The 21,442-nt window shown below is 50.3% G+C and overlaps 4 protein-coding genes across 4 annotated transcripts; 2 read left to right on the forward strand and 2 right to left on the reverse strand.

Moving 5' to 3' along the window:
* Positions 1–242: 242 nt before the first annotated feature.
* LOC127782174 (uncharacterized) lies at positions 243–2,790 on the forward strand. The gene is made up of 3 exons (XM_052309249.1): positions 243–578; positions 2,013–2,134; positions 2,250–2,790. Exons 1-3 carry the CDS (start codon positions 443–445, stop codon positions 2,574–2,576), a joined length of 585 nt encoding a protein of 194 aa, XP_052165209.1. The 5' UTR covers positions 243–442; the 3' UTR covers positions 2,577–2,790.
* Positions 2,791–3,949: 1,159 nt separating this feature from the next.
* On the forward strand, positions 3,950–4,868 carry LOC127782851 (putative copper transporter 5.2). Its single transcript, XM_052310124.1, has one exon. It carries the CDS (start codon positions 4,117–4,119, stop codon positions 4,639–4,641), a length of 525 nt encoding a protein of 174 aa, XP_052166084.1. The 5' UTR covers positions 3,950–4,116; the 3' UTR covers positions 4,642–4,868.
* Positions 4,869–10,896: 6,028 nt separating this feature from the next.
* LOC127782838 (trimethyltridecatetraene synthase-like) lies at positions 10,897–12,694 on the reverse strand. The gene has a single exon (XM_052310111.1). The coding sequence runs from the start codon at positions 12,692–12,694 to the stop codon at positions 11,132–11,134; it is 1,563 nt and encodes a 520-aa protein (XP_052166071.1). The 3' UTR covers positions 10,897–11,131.
* Positions 12,695–18,450: 5,756 nt separating this feature from the next.
* On the reverse strand, positions 18,451–19,776 carry LOC127783106 (uncharacterized). Its single transcript, XM_052310366.1, has one exon. The coding sequence runs from the start codon at positions 19,774–19,776 to the stop codon at positions 18,451–18,453; it is 1,326 nt and encodes a 441-aa protein (XP_052166326.1).
* Positions 19,777–21,442: the final 1,666 nt, after the last annotated feature.

Consider the following 21,442-nt stretch of genomic DNA (forward strand, 5'->3'; position numbering starts at 1 on the left):
AAATAAATCGTATATTTTTAAATTAATTCGAATGCTAGGAGTATATCCATTTTTCCTGACATTTTGCTCATCGGATAGGAGCACATTCTCTCGTGCCATTCAGCGTATGGCATCTGGCCCAAACTGCGTTGACCGGCCGAAGAGAAAAATTGCTGGTCTATGACCGCAACAACCACTAACCGACAACCACGTGGCCGCCGAATACTAAACAAACGGAACCCTCATCACAGCCAAGCCAAAGCTTTGCCCCTGGAAATTGGGATTCAACTGGCCACATAACTCATTCCATTTCCACGCACAAACAAACGCCAAAAATCGCCGAGAAGAATCCGAAGAAAACCTCACGGCGGCGGCGGCGACCGGCGACCGGCGACCAGAATCGGCGAACGGGCACGGGCCGAGCAGATCTAGGCGAGGGAGGGAGGGAGGGAGGGAGGGAGCGATGGGGTCGAGCGAGATGACGGCGACGGAGGTGGCGGCGCTGCTGGATCTGAAGCCGCACCCGGAGGGCGGCTACTACACCGAGACGTTCCGCGACGGCTCCGTCTCCGTCACCACCGCGCAGCTCCCGCCGCAGTGTACGCCCCCGAGTTTGCTCACTCGCTAGGGTTTAGTCCCCCCGTGCTTTGATTCTGTGTTTGCTCTTTGCTAACTTACTCAGTCGCATATGTATGGTTCGGGTAGGAGATGTAGTGGTGTGCGATCGGGTTGAGCTGGAATCGAGGTTTTTGTTTGTCTCCTCGACTTTGCATGTTTAGGCCTTAGATTGGATTGTAGCGTAGTATGAGTGCCGTTTGACTAATCTTGTTTTTTGGTGGCATGTGTTCGTGCTCCAAATTCCATCGACGCCGCACTTTCATCACACCCACGATTTTTCTTGCGATAGTGCTGTTACTCTGTTAGCATACCTGAACCCGGATCGTCTCCAACTTCTCCCAATTTTACATGGGGCTGCTTGTGGTTGTACTTTATGCTTGGAGCCTTGCATACCTTTGATTTTGATCCAATAATAAGTAGTAGTACTAGTATGCTGGTAGCCATTAGTGTTCCTGTAATCCTGTTTACATACATCTGAGATTACGAAACCTGTAATGTTTGTAAGATATTGTTGATGGGCGTTGGGCCAATCTGAACAATGTAGTAATCGACATAAATGTTTCAATACAAGCTTAATAGAAGCCGTGGTAATGTTGATAGTAGCTGCCTTTTGAAAACTGTTAGCATATTAAATTATTCTTCCTCTGCTGCTCGTAGAATCTGTAATTGAAATGCAAGAAAGCATTCATGTAGAAAGATATCAGTAGAAGGATAGTAGCTGCCTTTTCAAAAACTGTAGTGTGTTAAATTATGCTTCCTCTGCTGTCTTGTAGAATCTGTAATTGAAATGGAAGAGAAGCATGCATATGTAGAAAGATATTTGTACCAATCAAAATAGAATTTTCTAGGAAATGTACAACGCCATAACTTAAGACTGTTGCTCAAATGGCCAATAACTGATCAGATGCTGAGAGTAAACATTTCCCATCACTAATTTGAAAGAACATGTATGCATCACAGCTATGTTCAATAAGGACCTTTGAATCGTGAATAGTGTTCCTGCTACTTTGATATTCCACCTTTGAGGCCTTTGATTGGTAATGTTACTTTGACTCGTAGGCAAGAAACAAGATTATGCTTTCCTCATCAAAAAATGATCTTCATCCAAAACATCTGTTCTCCCTCCTCTCTTGTGCGAGTGTTGTCCTATATTAATACCGGCAGTTGATTATCGAAAGTCAGTAATTGTCCTACTTATTGTTTGGCCTGTCAATAACTCAACATTAGCTAAGGGCAGGAGGGGATGGATTTGACATGGAGAGAATGAACAACTGGCATATCTTACCACTCCTTGATGTACTGGCACTCTTGACATCCATTTTTCACTTTTGAGTATTGTGTGATTCAAAACAGACATGTTAATATATTATCGAGCTGATATAGTAATGTTCATACTTTTTTGTAATGTCCTGCAGACAAGGTCGACCGTGCTATCAGCACTGCTATCTACTTCCTGCTTCCATCAGGGAGTGTTTCTCACCTCCATCGCATTCCCTGTGCTGAAACATGGCACTTCTACAAGGGAGAGCCTCTCACGGTTAGAATATTTCTTTCACCTTGTTCACCCATTTGCCAGCTTATCCATGACTAGAGAAATTTCCACATTGTATGAAAGATAGCCTCTAATGAAGGCTGCCCTCTCCTTATTGTAGGTCTTTGAGCTACACGATGATGGACACATTGACCTCACTGTCATCGGTCCACACCTGGAGGCTGGCCAGCGTCCCCAGTATACCGTGCCACCAAATGTGTGGTTCGGTTCTTTCCCTACCCTGGATGTTGAATCATTCGCATCTGATGGCAGCGTTCTTGTCAAGTCTCGAAAGAGGGATCCTGAGCTTCATTACTCCCTAGTTGGCTGCACTTGTGCCCCTGGCTTCCAGTATGAGGATTTCGAAATGGCCAATTTTGATGATGTGAAATCCATTGCTCCTAAGGCAGAACCGTTCCTCAAGTACCTTATTCCTTCCACCAAGTAATCATGTTTTGAGCTCAACATACTGTATTTTAGCAGCCTGTCTGGCAAGATTGCCTGACGGTATTGGACGCCATTTTTAGTGTGATTGCTTCGGGTTTGTGTTCTTGTCTTGTACACTTAAGAACACGCATGTCCTTGGTGATAGTTGTAACACTCTCCTGTACGAAAACAGAATAAAACACTGGCAATGTTGAGATGAAATTTGCTTGTGCTAAGCCTTCAAAAGTTGGAACTGGATAGTGATGAAATATATATACTGTGAATTACCAAATGAATCATTGTCAATGAACAACCAAATTGAAGTCCTCTGAAGTTAAGCTGAATTGCAATCTTTATCGACTTCTATACGCAGTTTTAACTACTCCCTCCTACCCAAAAAAGAATCGATTCTCAGAAAAGTTTATTGTTTTTAAGACGGAGGGTGTACTGAACAATTACAGGGACGAATTGACATTATTTTTTTTCTCCTTCCTTGCAGGATGGACTGAAAGATCTTGTGCCAAAGACAAAAGCATCCTCATCAGATTTCTCTGAAACAAGCAGTGGAGTGGAGCAGCGGATGATTGCAAACCAATGCTTTGCTCTCGTCGGGTTTTGCCTGCTCTAAGCGTTAGAGAGTGTACGTCTCTCCCTCTCTGTGTGTGCGTTTTGGTGCAGTACAAATTGTACGTTTAGTACTAGCTAGTACTATCTGCTTGGACACTGCACGTTGTTATTAGTTATCTGCACTGTACTTCTACTTCCTAACCCTGTTGATTAGCGTACGATCAGGCATGCACGCTGGGGCGTCGCTCTTAGCTAAAGTACCGTACCTTGACTTTCTTCACGTTGTCAGCAAGGAGATTCATCGAGTGGTATCAACCTACAAGAAAAGAAAAAAAATGAACGAGAAATCCATGTGCTTGCTGCTTCTAAAGAAGCAACTAGCAAGTGACGATGTATTTACATATTTACACATGCATTATCCCAGTATACGCTATTCTACTTTAATTAAGTGCTCCATCAGCAAAACAGGATGCAACAAGCTTTACATTGCAAGAACCGTACGACACACATACTAATTAAAATTAGTACTCGTACTGTCCCAAAATATAAGCATTTTTAAATCCTGACACGGTTTTCGAGATGCTAATTTGACCAACGTTATCTATAAAAAGTAAGATATTTTAAATAAAAAGACTTGCATATTATAATAGTTTGTTTAATGATAAATCTAGTAACTTTAATTTTACTGATTATTTTTATTTTCTTTTTCTATTAATAATCAAAATTAAAAATGTTTGACTTGTCGCTATATTTAAAAAATGCTTATATTTTGGGATGGATGGTGGAGAGAAAATCTCCCTGATTGATGATCCAATGGCATCCGGGCCGTAATAAACGCGTAAGATCAGGGGCCTGGACTCGATCGTCAGTGTGTGTGCTCGTAGTCGTATTAAACCCCGACCACGTCGCGCCGCCGCCGGCAAGCCTAGCCACCACCCACAGATCGGAGAGAGAGAGAGAGAGAGCTTGCTGCTCGACCTCGCCGCGCCGCCGCGATGATGCACATGAGCTTCTACTGGGGCACGTCCGTCACCATCCTCTTCGACGGCTGGCGCACGTCGGGGTGGCCGGGGTACCTCGCCTCCCTCCTCGCGCTCTTCCTCGCCGCCGCGCTCTACCAGCACCTCGAGGCCCGCCGCGTCCGCCTCAGGGCGGGTCGTCGTCACCGCGCCGGCGGCGGCGGCGGCGCCGCCTCCTCCGCCGCCGGTCCCGTCGTGCCCGCCGCGTCCGACGCGCGCGCCCTGCTGTCCGCCGCGGGGGGCCGCCTCGGCCTCGGCCTCGGCAGGCGGTGGATGAAGGAGCCCCGGTCTGCTGCTTCCGCGGCGGCGGCGGCGCTGTTCGGCCTGAGCGCCGCGGTCGGGTACCTCCTGATGCTGGCTGTCATGTCGTTCAACGGCGGGGTGTTCCTGGCCGTCGTGGCGGGGCTCGCCGCCGGGCACCTGGCGTTCCGCGGCGGAGCGGACGAGGCCGACGGCGGCGTGGGGGACGACGAGCTCGAGAGCCCCTGCGCCTGCGCGTAGGGATGGTTTTCATGGTGCTACGTACGTGCCATGGAGCTAGACATGGACATGGTACGGCTGACTCTTGCCCCTTTTATATCAGCTTCTTCTAGCTCTTGGTGTTGGCTTCCTGCAGCTATCAATCTGTGTATCAGTGTGTGTAGCCTCTTCAAATTAAACTTCGTGCCGTTTGTGCGTTGTATACTTGATGTAAATTCAAATCATGTGTATACTTGCAATTTGACGAATTGTGTCATTGGCATTCGTTTTCATGTACTAATCAAGTAGGCATAAAGTTTGCCCGTGCAATTTCTCATAAAAGGTGTCTAGGAAGTATGTATTGGTATTTCCATTATTAGGTACATATACATACTAACGGGGGCGGATCTAGGATTGAATGGGAGGGAGGACATATCTTCTTCTTGCTCCAGCCCCCTACTCTTCTTCCTCTCCCTCTTCTTCCCTATTCCCTCTCTCTTTCTCTCTATGGGGATCTAATGTGGGTAAGTCCCCCCCTAGCACCCGTATTGAATCCGCCTCTGCATACAAAATTTATGACCATTTTGATTTAGATCTAATGCCCATAAATATTAAAAACCATGTAGGTACATTTTTAATAGAAATTTGTTGATGTTAGAAATGTGATGGTGTTGATTTGAACGTGTGGTAGGTAGCAGACTCACCTATATGTGCGTATGATATGTGTGCATAGAGATGTGCATGCTTGTGAATCTCTTGTGTGTAATTGAGAAAAGATATCGGGACATTTTGGATTGCTACCCTATCGAATTTTACCCTATCAAAATTTTGGTACGGTAGGAAAAACCAACCATCTTTATTAAAACAATACCTTTACCAAAAAATTAGTTTTTGGTGAACTTGTCTCTTATACATATTATGGCTTCAATCCAAATAAACATTTTTAACTCTCTGTAGGCCTGCCAAAGTTTTAGTATGGCGTCAATCCAAACAGGCCTATTGTTTCTTGGGATGCTACAAGTACCAGGCTATCATGGGTGTGATTAGTTTTTTGGGTGTAAAGTTTTTGAAGTATACGGACACACATTTGAAGTATTAAACGTAGACTAATAATAAAACAAATTACCTATTCCGCCTGTAAACTGCGAGATGAATTTATTAAGCCTAATTAATCCATCATTAGCAAATGTTTACTGTAGCACCACATTGTCAAATTATGGCGTAATTAGGCTCAAAAGATTCGTCTCGCAATTTACATGTAAACTGTGCAATTGATTTTTTTCGTCCACATTTAATGCTTCATGTATGTGTTCAAACATTTGATGCGACGTTTTTGGCTAAAATTTTTTTGGAATCTAAACAAAGCCCATATCTTTCTCCCTGTCTAAAGCCCCTTATCTGCAAGCCCAAACGTTGGCATATTATTGGGTCAGGCCAGGGACTTGGGATTCCATAATTGGAAAAAGTATACCGAAGGTCCCTTGACTTGTCATCGAGTTACAAAATCGTCCCAAAAACGCAAAACTAGATATATGACATCTCTTAACTTATAAAACCGTTTACTTTAGGTCCCTCGGTGGTTTTGACGCCGGTTTTGTCCCACGTGGCAGCTGAGTCAGCGTAGAACCGACGTGTCGGAATGCCACGTCATCACCCTCCATGTTTTTCCCCTCCTCTCCCTTCCTCCTCTCTCTCCCTCTCTCGGTTCTCTCCTCTCGGGCAGGCTAGCCGGCGGGTGGGGATGAGGTCGCCAAAAACGGGCGCGAGGACGAGGGGGTCGGCGGCGACGGGGGTGACCGGGGTCGACGGCGTTGGATTCGGCGACGGCGGTGGCGGTGATGTTGAGGAGGTTGGAGATGGAGACGGCGGAGGCATAGAGCGGTGGGGAGCAGCGGAACACGAGGTAGGCGTCGCAAGGCCCCGCGGCGGCGGTGGAGGTGACGTCGTGCTCCTGCTGCGCCCGAGGCGGCGGCCGATGGCCCTCGCCCGCGCCGCGCAGCGACGGCGAGGAGGACGAGGAGGAGGACGAGCGCGAGCATGGCGCCGCCGCCTCGGATTCGCCGTAGCCTCTTCGCCATCGGCGAGGTCTGCGGCCGCTGCCACCACCACCACCACTAGGGCTCGGGCTCCGCCGCCGCCGCCACCGCCGCCGCCGCCACCACTCAGCCGCGGCGAGGAGGACGAGCGTGAGCACGGCGCCGCCGCCGGCCACCGTCGATGGCGGAGAGGCTACAGCGAATCCGGATCTAGCCGCCTCCACCATGGGCGCCGGGTGCCCCAGCCGACGCCGTTTCGGGCGGCGGCGAGACGGAGGGGACGAGGAAGGTGTGGCGGCGACCGGAGTGCAGGGGAGGAGGAAGGTGTGGCGGTGACCGGCGCGCGGGGGAGGAGGAAGGTGTGGCGGCGGCCGGCGCGCGCGTTGGATGCGGACGCGCGTCACTGTACCGGAACCGCCACGGCCCGCTCTCCACGAAGAACTCCTCGTCGGCAAGCTCGTCGTACCCCATCTCGTCAAAGATGTCGCCATCGGCGAGCTCTCCGGCTTTCCTCCATTGCGACACGAACCAGAGCACCCCTATGGCAACGAGCACGAGAAGCAAGCTGTAGAGTCCCAACACCACCCACACGTCCTTGGGGTCGATGCTGGTGGTGAACTCCAAGTACTACACTTGCTGCAGCTCGGCGGCCTCGCCCGTAACAGCGAAGAAGCCGACGGCGACGGCATTGGGGAGGTACTCCATCAGATCGACGGCGTACCAGAGCACGGGATCTGTTGGGCCGCCGCCGCGTCGCCGTAGGAGAGCGCGACGGTGAGGTTCTTGGCCTCGCCGTCGTACGCGACGCGCCGGTGCGCCCTCCAGCCGTCCTTCATGCTGGTGGGACAGTCGACGGTGGCAGAGAAGGGAGAGAGATGAGGAAGAGAGAGAAGTGGGGAAAAGAGAGAGGAGGCTGATGTGGCCCCGCTGACATGTGGGATCTACGTGGGTCCCACGCTGACTCAGCTGCCACGTAGAATAAAACCGGGGTCAAAACCACCGAAGGATCTATCGTGACCGGTTTCGATTAGTTAAGGAACGTTGAATATCTGGTTTTGTGGTTAGAGAACGATTTTATAACTCGATAACAAGTTGAGGGACCTTCCGTGTACTTTTTCCTTCCATAATTTCTCAAGGCCCAATTCAAGATCTTTGCCATGGATGCATTAAACCCAATTTTCAAAGCAGTATAAATGTAATTTCCATATCCCTTTCTTCATGTCGTTTGTCCGACCTCCATTGCTAGCTGCTCTGTTCCTTCTATTTCTCTTCTTCCCAATGCCAATCTTCTCTCTTACCACCTTCATCTCATTATATGTGCATTTTTAGCACTTGAAAGAAAAATTATTAGGGAAGAAAAAAAATCTAAATGCTCCTTACTAAATTAGGAGTTGGTTGGAACTAGGAGGCAGTAGTATATTACAAGATGTTTTATAATCGAGGAGGAACTAGTAATAATCTAAATGAAAGGTACTATCTTTGTTTTATATTACAAGATGTTTTGGATTTTTATTAAATTTCTATTAAGTTTGTTCAATTTTATAAAAAAATATAGCAACATCTAAAACACCAAATTAGTCTCATTAAATCTAACATCGAATAAATTTTGGTAGCATGTTTATTTTGTGTTAAAAATATTACTATTTTTTATAAACTTAGTCAAACTTAAAAATAGTTTAACTTGATAAAAAGTCAAAACATACGGAAGAATTGAATGGACAACTACAACTCTAGAAATATACACTTTATGGAACAAATTTGAATTTCAAAAATACCCTTATTGTAGGATGGAGACTGTAGTATTCTTTAGCGAGGTTAACTAAAGCAAGGCCATGATAGTGATCAATAAAACTGCCACGCGCGAGGCATCAACTTATAATAATCGGCACTGTCCTTATTTGCTTAAAATCTTGCGCATCTATATATTAGCAAGAAATTTTCATCAAAAATATATTAGCAAGAAAAAAAAAGGAGATTTTATGACCGTGACTTGCTGACGCAGATCATGAGGGGTTTAAGGGGAAAAGGAGGACACATCAAACTGACAAAATTAGGTGGGTCACACCATGAGATATTAAGAGGGAGTGTCTATTGAACTGAAAATGATGAGGGTTTCAAAGAACATCAACAAAATTGCAGAAATACCATACCTGTTTATCCATAAACCAACCCAATTAGCATCATCAAAAGTTTTCAATCCACTAATATTCTCTCACACACGAACACTACCAGAGACACAGAGACCAAGCAATGATTGAGCTCATGACAACACCCACCAAAATTTAACAACACAAATCCCAGAAGAGCAAATCACGTATGGATGGAGATACGCACCCAAAAAATGTTCTTTTTTCCTTTGCTGCTGCAATCAACATAGGCTAATGATGTAGATTGAGAAAAAAATTGAGGACAACCGAGGCCAATGATGCAGAATAAGGTGGCAGAGAACAAGGCGGCAGTGAACGGCTCCCAGGTTCACAATGTGGTGCTGGTGTGGCAGCACTAGCGGATAGGGTTCTACGTACGGCGGTGGGTGGCTACGTGCGTTCATGGAGTCGAGGCGTTGAGTAGTTGCGTTTCGATCAGCCTCAATGCACTCAAGGGCCTAGCCCAACTCAACGACCTAGCGCGTGGCTCAATGCTCCCGTCGGGACCCAGGAGGGGAGGGGGTGGGTTATGGGCTGGTAGCAAGCTGGGCCAGCCGGCCCACCCTACCGTATGGGGCCATCCGCCTCTAAAACTAACTAGGAAAGACAACTAGATTCCTGAAAACAACAAGGGAAAAGGAGAAAGAGTTTGTGTCTAAGCACCGAGAAAAACTCCTAGGGGACTATGCATCGCCGTAACCCACACAAAGCTTTCCTTCTTGCACAATACAATCAACCATTGTCTCTACTGTGGAAAGTATCCCCTCAAAGACGTGAGTGTTCCTTTCCAGCCACAGGTGCCAGGTAATCAAAAGGATGAGGGAATCGAACCCCTTCCTATTACGATCCAGTAGCCGCTGGCGAGAAGACTCCACCAAATATGAAGCAAATATTGTCGGCAGGGTGAGAGGGAGGTCAACTCAATCTTAGGTAGCAACTTGAGCCAAACTTGTCACATGAAGACACACTCTACCAAGATACAATGAGTCGTTTCCAGCTCCTACACACACATAGGACACATGGTATGACTGTCCATCCCTCGGTTGTGCATTTTATCAGCCGTCCAACTCTGTAACTAAAGTGCAAGCCCGAGAAAAAAGCTTATACTTTGCGGGACCAGCGTTGCGCCAAAGGAAGGAAGGAGATCAAGCCCTCAAAGAACGCGTTGTAGGTCGAGGCAATGTTGTACCCATCATCCATCCAACGCTAGATGAACTCATTTTGGATAGAGTCAGGAAGTTCTATACTCTATTTCATAGCGTAAGGAATTGGGAGAGCATGCACACAGTCAGGGCGCTGGTGATGTCATATATCCTAGTATTGTCGGCTAGGCCAGCAACAACCGAAGTGGAGTCCTGACGATGCACAGGGACGACAAGGAACAGATCTGGGGCGATCAGTTGAATCAACTGTCTGTCGATCCAGTTGTCCAACTAGAACAACGAGCGACATCCATCTCCGATAACGACCATGACAGATTGACTAACGCATGGAAAATCTCCGACACACACTGCACTTGTGGTAGGTTAATGTTGGCCTAGCAGGGGTCTCTAATGCGCTGGAGCCAAGTCCATCGCATTGCATTTGCAGGACCCATCCTATGATCCGTAGGTTCATGATTTCCAGGGCCCCGAGCTACTTGATCTAATACATCTTGGGTTAAGCGACAAGGCAACTCCTACCATAGACTGAGTCCAATCCATTCCAAAGGAAGGATTCCTGCCATTTGTCAACGGTTTTCAAGACCCATTCGGCAACCCGATGGCAAGGGAGAGGTGCACCGGGATGGAGGAGAGGACGGACTTGGCCATATGGCCCGAGGCCCAACGGCCCGACCCAAGGCACGGCAATTTGGCCCGGCCCAAGCATGACATGGCCCAACAGTGGGCTGTGCCGGGGCTGATGCCTTGACACAGTCGGCCGGCCGGCATGGCATGATCAAAGAAAATAGTAGTGGGATCCAAAATAGACTTAATCAACCATATAAGGCAAGGCCCAAAGAGAAGAGGAATACAAAATAGACATATTTCTAGCCATACAAGACACCCCAAAGAGTTGAGGGATGAAAGTAGACTTATTCTATGGAGAAGCACAATATACTGTCATGCCTTCGGGCTGGCCCAGCACGACCCGAATCTTATTGGGCCATGTGTGCAGCCCGTTGGTTGGCACGGCACGACCCGACATGTAGGTCGGGCCAGGGGGCCAATTTGGCCATCTATAAACGGACTGCACCAACGGCTATTTGCAACTCGCAACTTGAAACCTTGAAACTTGAAAGCAAGTAAGCTAGTACAGCAGTGCACAATCACGTACGTCCCACTCATCAACACACACTGACCCACAGATTCATAAGGAGTAGAGTTGAACGGGAAGCCTAGGCTCGACGACCACCTGGAGCGGGTACTTGCGCGTGGTCGACAGCCCAAACACCTCGTCCATGCTCAGCTCCTCCTCCTTCATCCCCTCCGGCAACCTCCACGCGAACCCGTGCAGCAGGTTGGCCAAGCTCAGCTGCATCACCTTGAGCCCGAGGTTATAGCCGGGGCACATGCGCCGCCCGGACCCGAACGGCAGCAGCTCGAAGTCCTGCCCCTTCACGTCGATCCTGCTCCCGATGAACCTCTCCGGCATAAACTCCTCCGCCGCGTCCCACAGCTCCGGGTCCCGGCCGATGGTCCACACGTTGATGAGCACGCGCGCGCCCTTGGGGATGTCGTAGCCCGCGACGGCGGCATCGTCGCGGGCGACGCGCGGGATGAGGAGCGGCACGATGGGGTGCATCCGCATGGTCTCTTTCATGATGGCGTTGAGGTAGGGGAGGTTCGGGATGTCCTTCTCCGTGACCCAGCGGCCGCGGCCGACGACGCGGTCGAGCTCGTCGGTGGCCGTGGCGAAGATGGCGGGGTTTTTGAAGAGCTCCGAGAGCGCCCACTCCACAGTCACCGACGAGCTTTCCGTGCCCCCGGCGATGAGGTCCTGCGTGAACGCCTTGACGCCGACGCGGCCGAGCTTGATCTCGAGGGAGGGGTCGTCGGCGAGGTCCATGAGCACGTCCACCATGTCCCTCGCCACGAACGCCTCGCCCTCGCGCCGCCGCCGCTCGCTGTGCTCGTCGAGGACGTGCTCCATGAACGCGTCGAACATCTTGCCCACCTTCTTCATCCGCCGCACGTACCCCTGCAGGTCCATCCAGTCCACCCACGGGATCCAGTCGCCGACGTTGAGGACGCCGTTGAGCAGGAGGAGCTCGTCCAGCATCCACTTGAACTCCGACAGCGTCGACACGGGCCCCTCCGCCGCGTCCGCGCCCTCGCCGAAGAACCGCTTCCCGAGCACCATCCGCGTGATCACGTTCATGCTCAGCGTGGACAGGTGATCCCTGTTGAGGTGCACGGCGCCGCTGCGTCCCGACGACGCCGCGGCGAAGAGGCCGCGCACCAGCGCGCGCACCTCGTCGGCGCGGATGTGCTCGAACGACGCGACGCGGCGGGCGCTGAACAGCTCGGTGACGCAGATCCGCCGCGCCTGGCGCCAGTACGCGCCGTACGGCGACCACGTGATGTCGGCGTAGCCGTAGGTGGTGTGCTTCCTGGACGCCGTCCTGGGGCGGTCGATGAACACCGCGTCGTGGGTCTTGAGGACGAGCCTGGCCATGGCGACCGACGAGCCGACGACGACGGGGAAGGAGCCGAAGCGGAGGAGCATGAGCTCGCCGTACTTCCTGGAGAGCTCATGGATGGAGCGGTGCGGCAGCGCGCCGATGAGGTTGAAGTTGCCGATGACGGGCCACGGCGTCGGACCCGGCGGCAGGTTGTAGCCACGACGGCTGCCCTTGCGTTTGATCAGCCCGAGTAGCAGGAAGGCGGCGAGCGCCATGGATAGCAAGGTGGCCAATGCTGATGGCTCCATGGGCAACGGGCGAGGATTAATTGGGTTTGGGTTGGAGATGCGATGCAATGCAAGCGAGTGACGCTACGTATTTGTAGGAGATTAGGAGTGAGCTACTACTGGTAATCGATCGTACAACAGTGTAGTGGACGGGGACGGTTCAGTAATTGTACTTTGGTATGGTGGATGTGCATGTGTTAGTCTCAATTATGCTGCCAAGTCAGAGTCAATTTTCTAAATGAAAATTGATAGATCATGTTGATCGAGAAACTCTTTTTAGTCACTTGAGTTGGCATCCACTAGTTATTTTATTTATTTTATGTCAACTAAATAGTTAAAAAAAACTCTTTAAAAAATTAGCTGAGTACATATACTCACCATCAATTTTGTTATTTTTTTATAACTTGGAGAAGTCGAATTTATACTTATATATTTATACAGTAATATATAATGATATGTTATATATTGATATGTCGTATCAAACTTTTAGAAAAGAATCATAATAATTTAGTTGCCTAGTAAATGAGGGGATGTTTACTCGGGTGATCTATTATAATCCCTTTGCTAGTTCTAGTAGCTCATTATCAAACGAAAACTGGTTCTAATAACTTCAAACAGTTGCAGTCAAACTCGTGAAATCTTAGGTCAATCAACTTTCGCTTGAGGAGACTCTAAAGCATCTTATCACAAAAAGTATCAACAATACAGATTGGAAACATTTGCTTCGAGACACTACAACAGAAATACCCTTTGGGAGACATAAAAACCTTCAAGAAAAGACTTTAAAAAAATAGGAAAACTCATTTTTCTTTTTGTCACACAATCTTATGTAGGACCCCTTTAAATCTTAGAAATAAAAAAGGAGGAATAAAAAATATAGAATTCTGATATAAATACAATTATAAAACATATGATTAAATATAGAAAAAAACACAAGAATAGTCATTTGATTAGACCGCAGAAAAAACACAAAAATTTTAAGAGAGATAAAGACTCAAAAGAAACGTCCCATGAGGTTCTAACCCATATTAAATTTCTTATAAAACTTGCATGGAGTGAGACATTTCATACGATTTATTCCTTTGATTTAAATGATTATATAGGAAAAATATTTTTTTATAGAAATAAAATCCTCCAAAATTTGTATGATTTTTCTTTGAATCAAAGGGAGCCGTAAATTAGAAGTTTACAATAAAACAAGAAAATGAATAAAAACTTAGATATTAAAAATTTCATTGTAACCAATTGAAATGAAAACGAAAGACAATGAATAAGTATGGTTTCTCTTACCACGCGGTTACCATGGTAATTGTGCCCATCACCAGGTACGGAAATAAATTCACTCGGTGGATCGATCCAGTTCAAAGAAAATATAATTTTTGACAAAATTTATTTGGTTTTCACATGTGTTTGTGGGAACTGTCATCCTTTGATATCGTCGAGAGGTGGAGGTACTACTACCTTCATCCCAAAATATAGTAACTTTTGGCTATGAATTTAGAAACACAGTTGTTTAAATTCATAGCTAAAAATCCTTATATTTTAGGACAGAAAGAATTGTAACTACTACTAAATGGTCTTTCACTCTTTCTTTTCATACTTCGTGAGCTCACAAATCATTAAAAGGAAAGGGGAAACGATCAATCATATCGACCATATATGCGACAGTCAAGTACTCTCTCGGTTTTTTTTTTCGAACGCGCAAAAGAATTACATGTCAATATATTAGAAGAAAAGAATGTTTGTTACACGACGCAATCAGTCAGACCGACTTATGCCAAGAAAGGGGAGAAAAAAAGACTAAAATAAAGAAGAGACAAAAGACTACTGAGACAGCTACACACAACTCCAAATAGCTGGGAGGGGGCAGAGCCACTACCTTCCCAGGAGAACCCAAAATTAGCGATACCAACTAAAGACCAAAGGTGGCCCTCAGAGAGGATAGACTCAAGGACCTCCGAGACCGATGATAATGCAGAGTTAAAAACTCTGGAGTTCCGCTCTTTCCACAGTTGCCAAGAGACTAGGAGGACCATAGAATCAAAACTGGCCCGGAGATGCCCCGGCAAGCCAACCCTAGAAGAAGGCCACCAATCTTGGAGACAGCTACCTCGGGGAGGAGAGAGGGCAGTCCAACCAAGAGGCGACAGCACACGGAGCCAAACTTGCCGAGCGAAGACGCAATCGAGGAGGATGTGGTTCGCTGTCTCAAGCTCTTGACCGCAGAAGGGGCAGGCTGAATGACTATCCAAGCCACGCTTTAGGAGTAGGTCGGCCGTCCAGCAGCGCCGCTGAAATGCAAACCAGAGGAAGAACTTGCATTTAGCAGGGCCCTTCGCGTGCCAGAGAAGATCGGCACAGGCAAAGGAGTGCTGGCCAAAAAAGAAGGCATGGTACGCTGAACGCGCAGAGTAGCGTTGGTCGCTCGTCCAACGCCAAACAAGACGGTCTCTGACACCCGGCGAGAGCTGAATTCGAAGCGCAGCATCCCAGATAAGAAGAAACTAGGAGATGACAGGGACAGTGAGGGCCCCGCGGATGTCCGAAACCCAGGAGTTGTTCGCCAGGCCAGAAGCAACCGTGCGCGAACGGAGGCGCTGTGGCACTGCGAAGAGGAGGTCAGGAGCCAAGGAGGCCACTGAGCGGCCTCCATCAATCCAATGGTCAGTCCAGAAGAGCATAGATTCACCATCCCCCGGCACGAAGAAGGTGGACGCCTCGAACATGTCGGAGACAGACTGCTCGACCGGGGCCTTCAAGCCATCCCAATAGGGATGCCCGGAACGCTGAAGCCAAAGCCAGCGAACGCGCAGGGCGAACCCTGCCAACCTGAGGTTAGGAATTCCTAACCCACTGAAGGCCTTAGGACGACAGACATTCGTCCAGGACACCCGGCACTGTCCCCCATGAACCGCATCTGTACCCGTCCACAAGAAGGCGCGTCGCTTCTTGTCAATGGCCTTAACAACCCAGGCAGGAAGGCCGATTGCCATAAATGCATGGACTGGCATGGAGGAGAGAACAGACTGGACCAGCACGGAGCGACCAGCAAGAGTGGTGAGACGCCCCTTCCAAGGTGGTAGGCGATGAGCGACCCTATCCACCAGTGGCTGAAGAGCCACCTTTGGCAACTTGCGAACGGACAGCGGAATGCCGAGGTAGGTGCAAGGAAAATCAGAAATCGAGCAGGGGAAGCAAGAGTGAACCAGCTCCAGGTCCTCATCCGAGCAGCGGATCGGAGTAATCGAGCATTTGGCAAAATTGGTGCGCAGCCCGGATGCCGCACCAAAGACCGAGAGAATGCCCTGGATGAACTCGAGATCCTGCCGAACCGGGGAGAGGAAGAGGACCAAGTCATCAGCGTAAAGAGAGGCGCGGTGTCTCAAAGCGCGATCATTAAGCGGAAGGAACCCACCCGAATCAGAGGCTTTACGAAGCATCGCATTGAGCACTTCCATGACTAGAATGAAAAGCATAGGAGAAAGAGGGTCTCCTTGCCGAAGACCCCTCCGGTGAAGGAAGCGCGGACCCGGCACCCCATTGATCAGCACCCGGGAAGAGGAGGCGCTAAGAATGAGGGAGATCCAATCACGCCAGCGTTGACTGAACCCTAGATGGGCAAGCACCTCAAGCAAGAACGGCCAGCTGACCGTGTCAAAAGCCTTCGCAATGTCCACCTTGAGAAGAAGGCGGGGAGTGCGTCTGGCATGGAGAGCCCTTGCCGCGAGCTGGACATAGTGAAAGTTGTCATGAAGAGATCGGCCTTTGACGAAGGCACTCTGATTGGCCTCCACAAGCCCGTCGAGGAGAGGAGAAAGACGGGAGGCCAAAATCCTAGAGAACAACTTCCCAAAGCTGTGAATGAGGCTAATCGGACGGAAATTTCGAATGTCAACGGCCTCATCCTTCTTAGGAAGGAGAGAGATGAGGGCACCATTGAGGGAGGAGAAACCCTGGCCGTTAGCCAAGAAGAGGGAGTTGAGAGCCGCCAAAACCACTGACTTGATCACTGGCCAGCAAGTCTTGTAGAACCGACCCGTGAACCCATCGGGACCAGGCGCCTTGTCAGAAGGCAAAGACTTAACCACCGCCCACACCTCCTCCTCCAAGAAGGGGCCGTCCAGCTCCCCAAGCTGCGCCGGACAGAGGCCGAGGGAGTGGAGATCAAGAGCGAGCTCGCGCTCAACGCACGTCCCCATGATGGCGCCAAAGTGAGAAGAGGCGAGCTCTTGAAGCTCATCATGGGTGACGGCAAGCTGGTCCCCGTCTCTAAGACGTGAGATGAAGTTCTTCCGTCTTCAGGCTCTGGCGTGAAGGTGGAAAAACATGGTGTTGGCGTCACCCTCCTTGAGCCAAAGCAGACGCGAACGCTGACGAGCGATGGTGTGCTCAAGAGAGGCAAGCCCGAGGGACTTCAACTTCAGGTCTCGTCACAACCAGGTCTCCAGGGGGGAGAGAGACCGGTTCTCCTGCGCGACATCGAGACGAAAGATGAGCTCCTTCGCCATCTGCAGCTGGAGGCGGACGCTACCGACATGACGATCACTCCAGCTCTGAAGGCGCCTAGCCGTGTTAGAGAAACACCAGGCAAGCGCGGGGAAGGGGGAAGGTTAGCAGGAGGTTGCCAGGCGTCCTGCACAACTTGGAGGAAGCCCTCAAACTTAGGCCAAAAGGCCTCAAAGCGAAAGCGGTGCCCCCTCGGCGAGTCAACGCAGGAATGAAGAAGGAGAGCACAGTGGTCAGAGGCAACAGAGGAGGCCGCCTGAAGGAGACAAGAGGGGAAAAGCTCCTCCCAATCTGCAGAAAAGAAGACGCGGTCGATCTTGACGAGTGTAGGTGAGTCACGCTCGTTGCTCCAAGTGAAGCGACGACCGTGAAGCGGCAACTCCCGGAGGTCCAACTCATCAATCAAACGATGAAAGCGACCCATCATGCGGCGATTGAGATTGAGGTTGTTCTTGTCTTGGGCATCAAGGATAAGGTTGAAATCACCTACAACAGCCCAAGGGCCTGAGCGGGAAGACCACAACACCCGGAGCTCATCTAGGAACCGAAGCTTATCTGGCTCCTCCTGCGGCCCATAGACGACGGAGAGCCACCAAGGGGCATCATCCGAGAGGTGCCGAACAAACGCGGTAAGAGAGAAGTCTGCGAGGTGAACATCCGAGACAGACCAGACGGAAGTCCGCCAGGCAAGCAACACACCCCCAGACCGACCGACAGCAGGCAAGAAAGAATAATCAAAGTCAAGGCCTAGCATTTCCAGAATAGAGCGAGAAGGGATTACATCCATCTTGGTCTCCTCAAGACAAAGAAGAGAGATCCTCTCATCACAAACAACATCACGAACTGCGTCCCGACGGGCACGCGAGTTCATACCCCGCACATTCCACACCAAAATATTTTCATTACATGATCCCATAAGGAGAAAGACCATGCAGAGGGGGGAGGACATGTGGAGAAAATCAGACGCAGGCAGACAACGCCTCGGCCGCCTGTGCGGGAGGCAGCGAGCTGGAGAAGAGCGCAGAGAGAGCAATGATGTGGTCCTGTGAGAGAGGCTTGGAGAAGAGAGCGTCGAAGTCCGCCAACGCCTGTGCCGAAACCGGACCCTCCTCCGGCACCAACCCAAGCTTGCGCATCAGGTTGCGCTGCGCGCGAGTGACTGTGTGACTCGGGCCGGCGAGCGCGATCTGTGCAGCAATCCGCTTGCTGCGCTTCGGGACCACTCCCTTGGCCACGACGACGGGGGCCAAAGGCGGCGGCGGGGGGAGCAGCTAGGGAGGCAGAGCCTTGCAGCAGCTGGTGAGGAAGGCATGAAGTGCGGCGTTGTCAGTCACCGACAGAGGAAGCGAGGACGCCACCGGCCGGCCGTTAAGGTCCAGGGCGAGGACCGGAACGTCGAACAGGGCCTCCCCACGGCTGATTGGGACCGCCTCCCCAATCGGCACGGAGACCCCCTTCGGCACAGGAGCCGACGAAACCTCCTCCACCAACACTGGTGAAGACACAGCTGCTGGGACCTCCTGCAACACAGGATGCAGCGACAACTCCACCGAGAGCGAAGACAGCACACCCACTCCGGCAGCCAAGGCATCAAGCTCGTCGAAGAACGGGTCGAAGCGCGAAGGCGACCGTAGTGGAGAGCAGGGCGCACCGCAGGGCGAGGTCGGCGAGGCCACAACCCGCATGCCACCAGTGCCCAGCACACCTACAACCAAGGTAGAGAGCAGGGGCGAGGTCGGAGGAGAGCAGGCCGGTGGAGGCGAGCACGGCGGGGTCAGGGGGAGCACGCCGCCGGCCGGCACCCACTCTCCGTCGGCCGGAACAGCGCCGTCAGCGCCGACAGCGGTGACCGTGGAAGAAACAGCCGACAGCGACGAGGCCAGGACGAGCCCGGTGCCAGCCAGGCCGAGCTCGCCGCCAGCCAGGCCGAGCTCGCCGCCGGCAGAGGCCAGCCCGCCCAGCTCCACACCGACCGCGGAGGCCTGAGCGGGCAGGATGTTGACCGAGGCCGCCGCGGACCCGACAGCGAGTTCGCCGCCATCTGCAGGGCTGGCGGCAGCCGGCAGAGCGTCGCCGGCAACCGCAACAGGCTCGACGGCCGGAGCGTGTGCTGGGGGGACATCGACGGCAGGTGCTGCAACAGGCTCGAAGGCCGGTGCTGCTGCAGGCATGGAGTCCAGCGCACCACCGACGGAGGCCGCAGCAGGCGGCGAAGCACCGGCAGGCGACGGCGGCGAATCGCTGGCCTCAGGTGTCGGCGAAGAAGCATACAGCGGCGATGCGACCGGCGACGTGACCGGCGACGGGAAGGCCAGGGGCTCGGCCGCGCCCACCACCCCGCTGCCACCGCCCAACACAACCAAGGCAGGCTGAGGCGCTCCCCCAACGCCAGAGACGGGCCCAGGAAGCGGGTCAGCGCGAGGCCCAGGTACAGCGCGAGGTGGAGACAGCCCAGCAGCAGCCGGCCCAGCAGCGGGAAGGGCGTCACAGGCCTTGGGGCTTCCAGCCAGCCCAAGACGGCCCGCCGGCCCAGGTGATGAGCGCGAGGCAACGGTAAGATCAAAATTTTTAAAAAATAAGTACTCCCCTCCGGTCATGTGTGTTTTAGTGTATTATGACGTTGGGAGTATTAATGATCTTTGTGATTTGTAACCAGACTCTTAATACTGTTGCTTTGCTTATATGAAGCTGATGTGTATGTAATGTGCGCTCAGCCGCTCATGGTTGCGGATCGCTTGATCGTCACAACCTGCTGGCGGCTGAACGCAAACCTTCGCAAATTTCAATAGAAGAACAGCCAAGTGGAGTTGGTGCTAGCTAGCTTGCGTCTTCGCCGGGCTGCCTAAGAAAGACTTCCACATGACATCGTCATTTCTTATTTTTCCTACGCTGGGAGTGAACATGATACGTATCTACGGAAAATTCATACGCGACGCAGAGCATCATACAGTTCGTAAGCAGAGGTCCCTGTGCGGTTAGCTGTGCAAGTTCATATGCATGTATATAGCAGACTGATATACATAAATAAAGACACGGCTCGACGATTCGCAAGTCTTGCAAGTTCTAAACAATCAAATGGTTGCTACCTAACACGCTGAACTGATCTATAGAGCCAAGTGCCCAATTGGATGCTCACTAGTTGAAGATTTATTATTCGTTGTGCTGCAAGTCATGCTGAGAATAATCTGATAATGGTTCACTGTTTTGAGTAGAGTTAACAAAGATCGCTGGTTGGGTGAGAAGTCCGTATTGAAAGTTCACCCCTGCTGTCCTTTGTGTTGTGTGCCTGTTCTTAGAAAAATAAAGTGTTGTGTGCCTGTTCTTAGAAAAATAAACTTTTTTTTAACTTAAGTATACTCCTTCCATCTCGAAAAAAACGAATCTATTACTGGATGTGATATATTATAGTACAATGAATTTGGATAGAGATATGTTCAGATTCGTATTACTAGGATGTGTCATATCCAATACTAGATTGGTTTTTATGGGACGGAGGGATTACTAATCTACGGATCCTTTTTCCACAAGCGTAGAGTAGTTGGGGCTCTCTCAAACTACATATATAAGATATAAGCCCAAGATCATATTGAAGGAATTTTTATGAGATCATAATTATATCACCTATTTTATCTCTTTGAGGTTGTGTTAAAAAAAAACGTTTGTGTGAGCGGTTCATAACCCGTTACACGAGCGCTTTTCAATCCGCATGTAGCTAAGGGCCTATGAAAATCGACCATTTATAAAGGCTCAAAATCAGCCGCCAAGAAACATTTTCACAGGTGGTCTTTTGGAGCCGCCTATGAAAATGATTTTTTTTATTTTTTAGGCTAAAGAACTTGAAAAAGTCTATCTTTTATTTTATGTAATCGATCCTCTTTCATGTAATTAGGCAAAAGATGCAAGCTCGAGATGTAACTAAAGTTCGCATGGGCCTTCAGCTCCTGAACACAAATAGGCTATTGGACCGTCTCCTATTACCCATCCAACATTGGAATTTTTTTATTAAAATATTTATAAAACTAATTTTGTGTTTCAAAAATTTACAAAAGTAGTCGCCCACCGCCCTCCCAGAGGGCGATTTTAATAACGTGGCAGACAGCCATCGCCTCACAAGTAACGGCCGGCAAAGGGGGCCTGCTATTTTGCAGGCGGCCCCCATGCCGCTCTTAGGGAGGGCGGTTTAACACTGTGCGCGGGGGGGGGGGGGGGGGTGGTGGGCTGCAAAAGGACGGCGAGGACGGCCTAGCTTTTTTGCAAGCGGTC

The sequence above is a fragment of the Oryza glaberrima genome, chromosome 8 (genome assembly GCF_000147395.1).
Source record: "Oryza glaberrima chromosome 8, OglaRS2, whole genome shotgun sequence".
NCBI classification, from domain to species: Eukaryota; Viridiplantae; Streptophyta; class Magnoliopsida; order Poales; family Poaceae; genus Oryza; species Oryza glaberrima.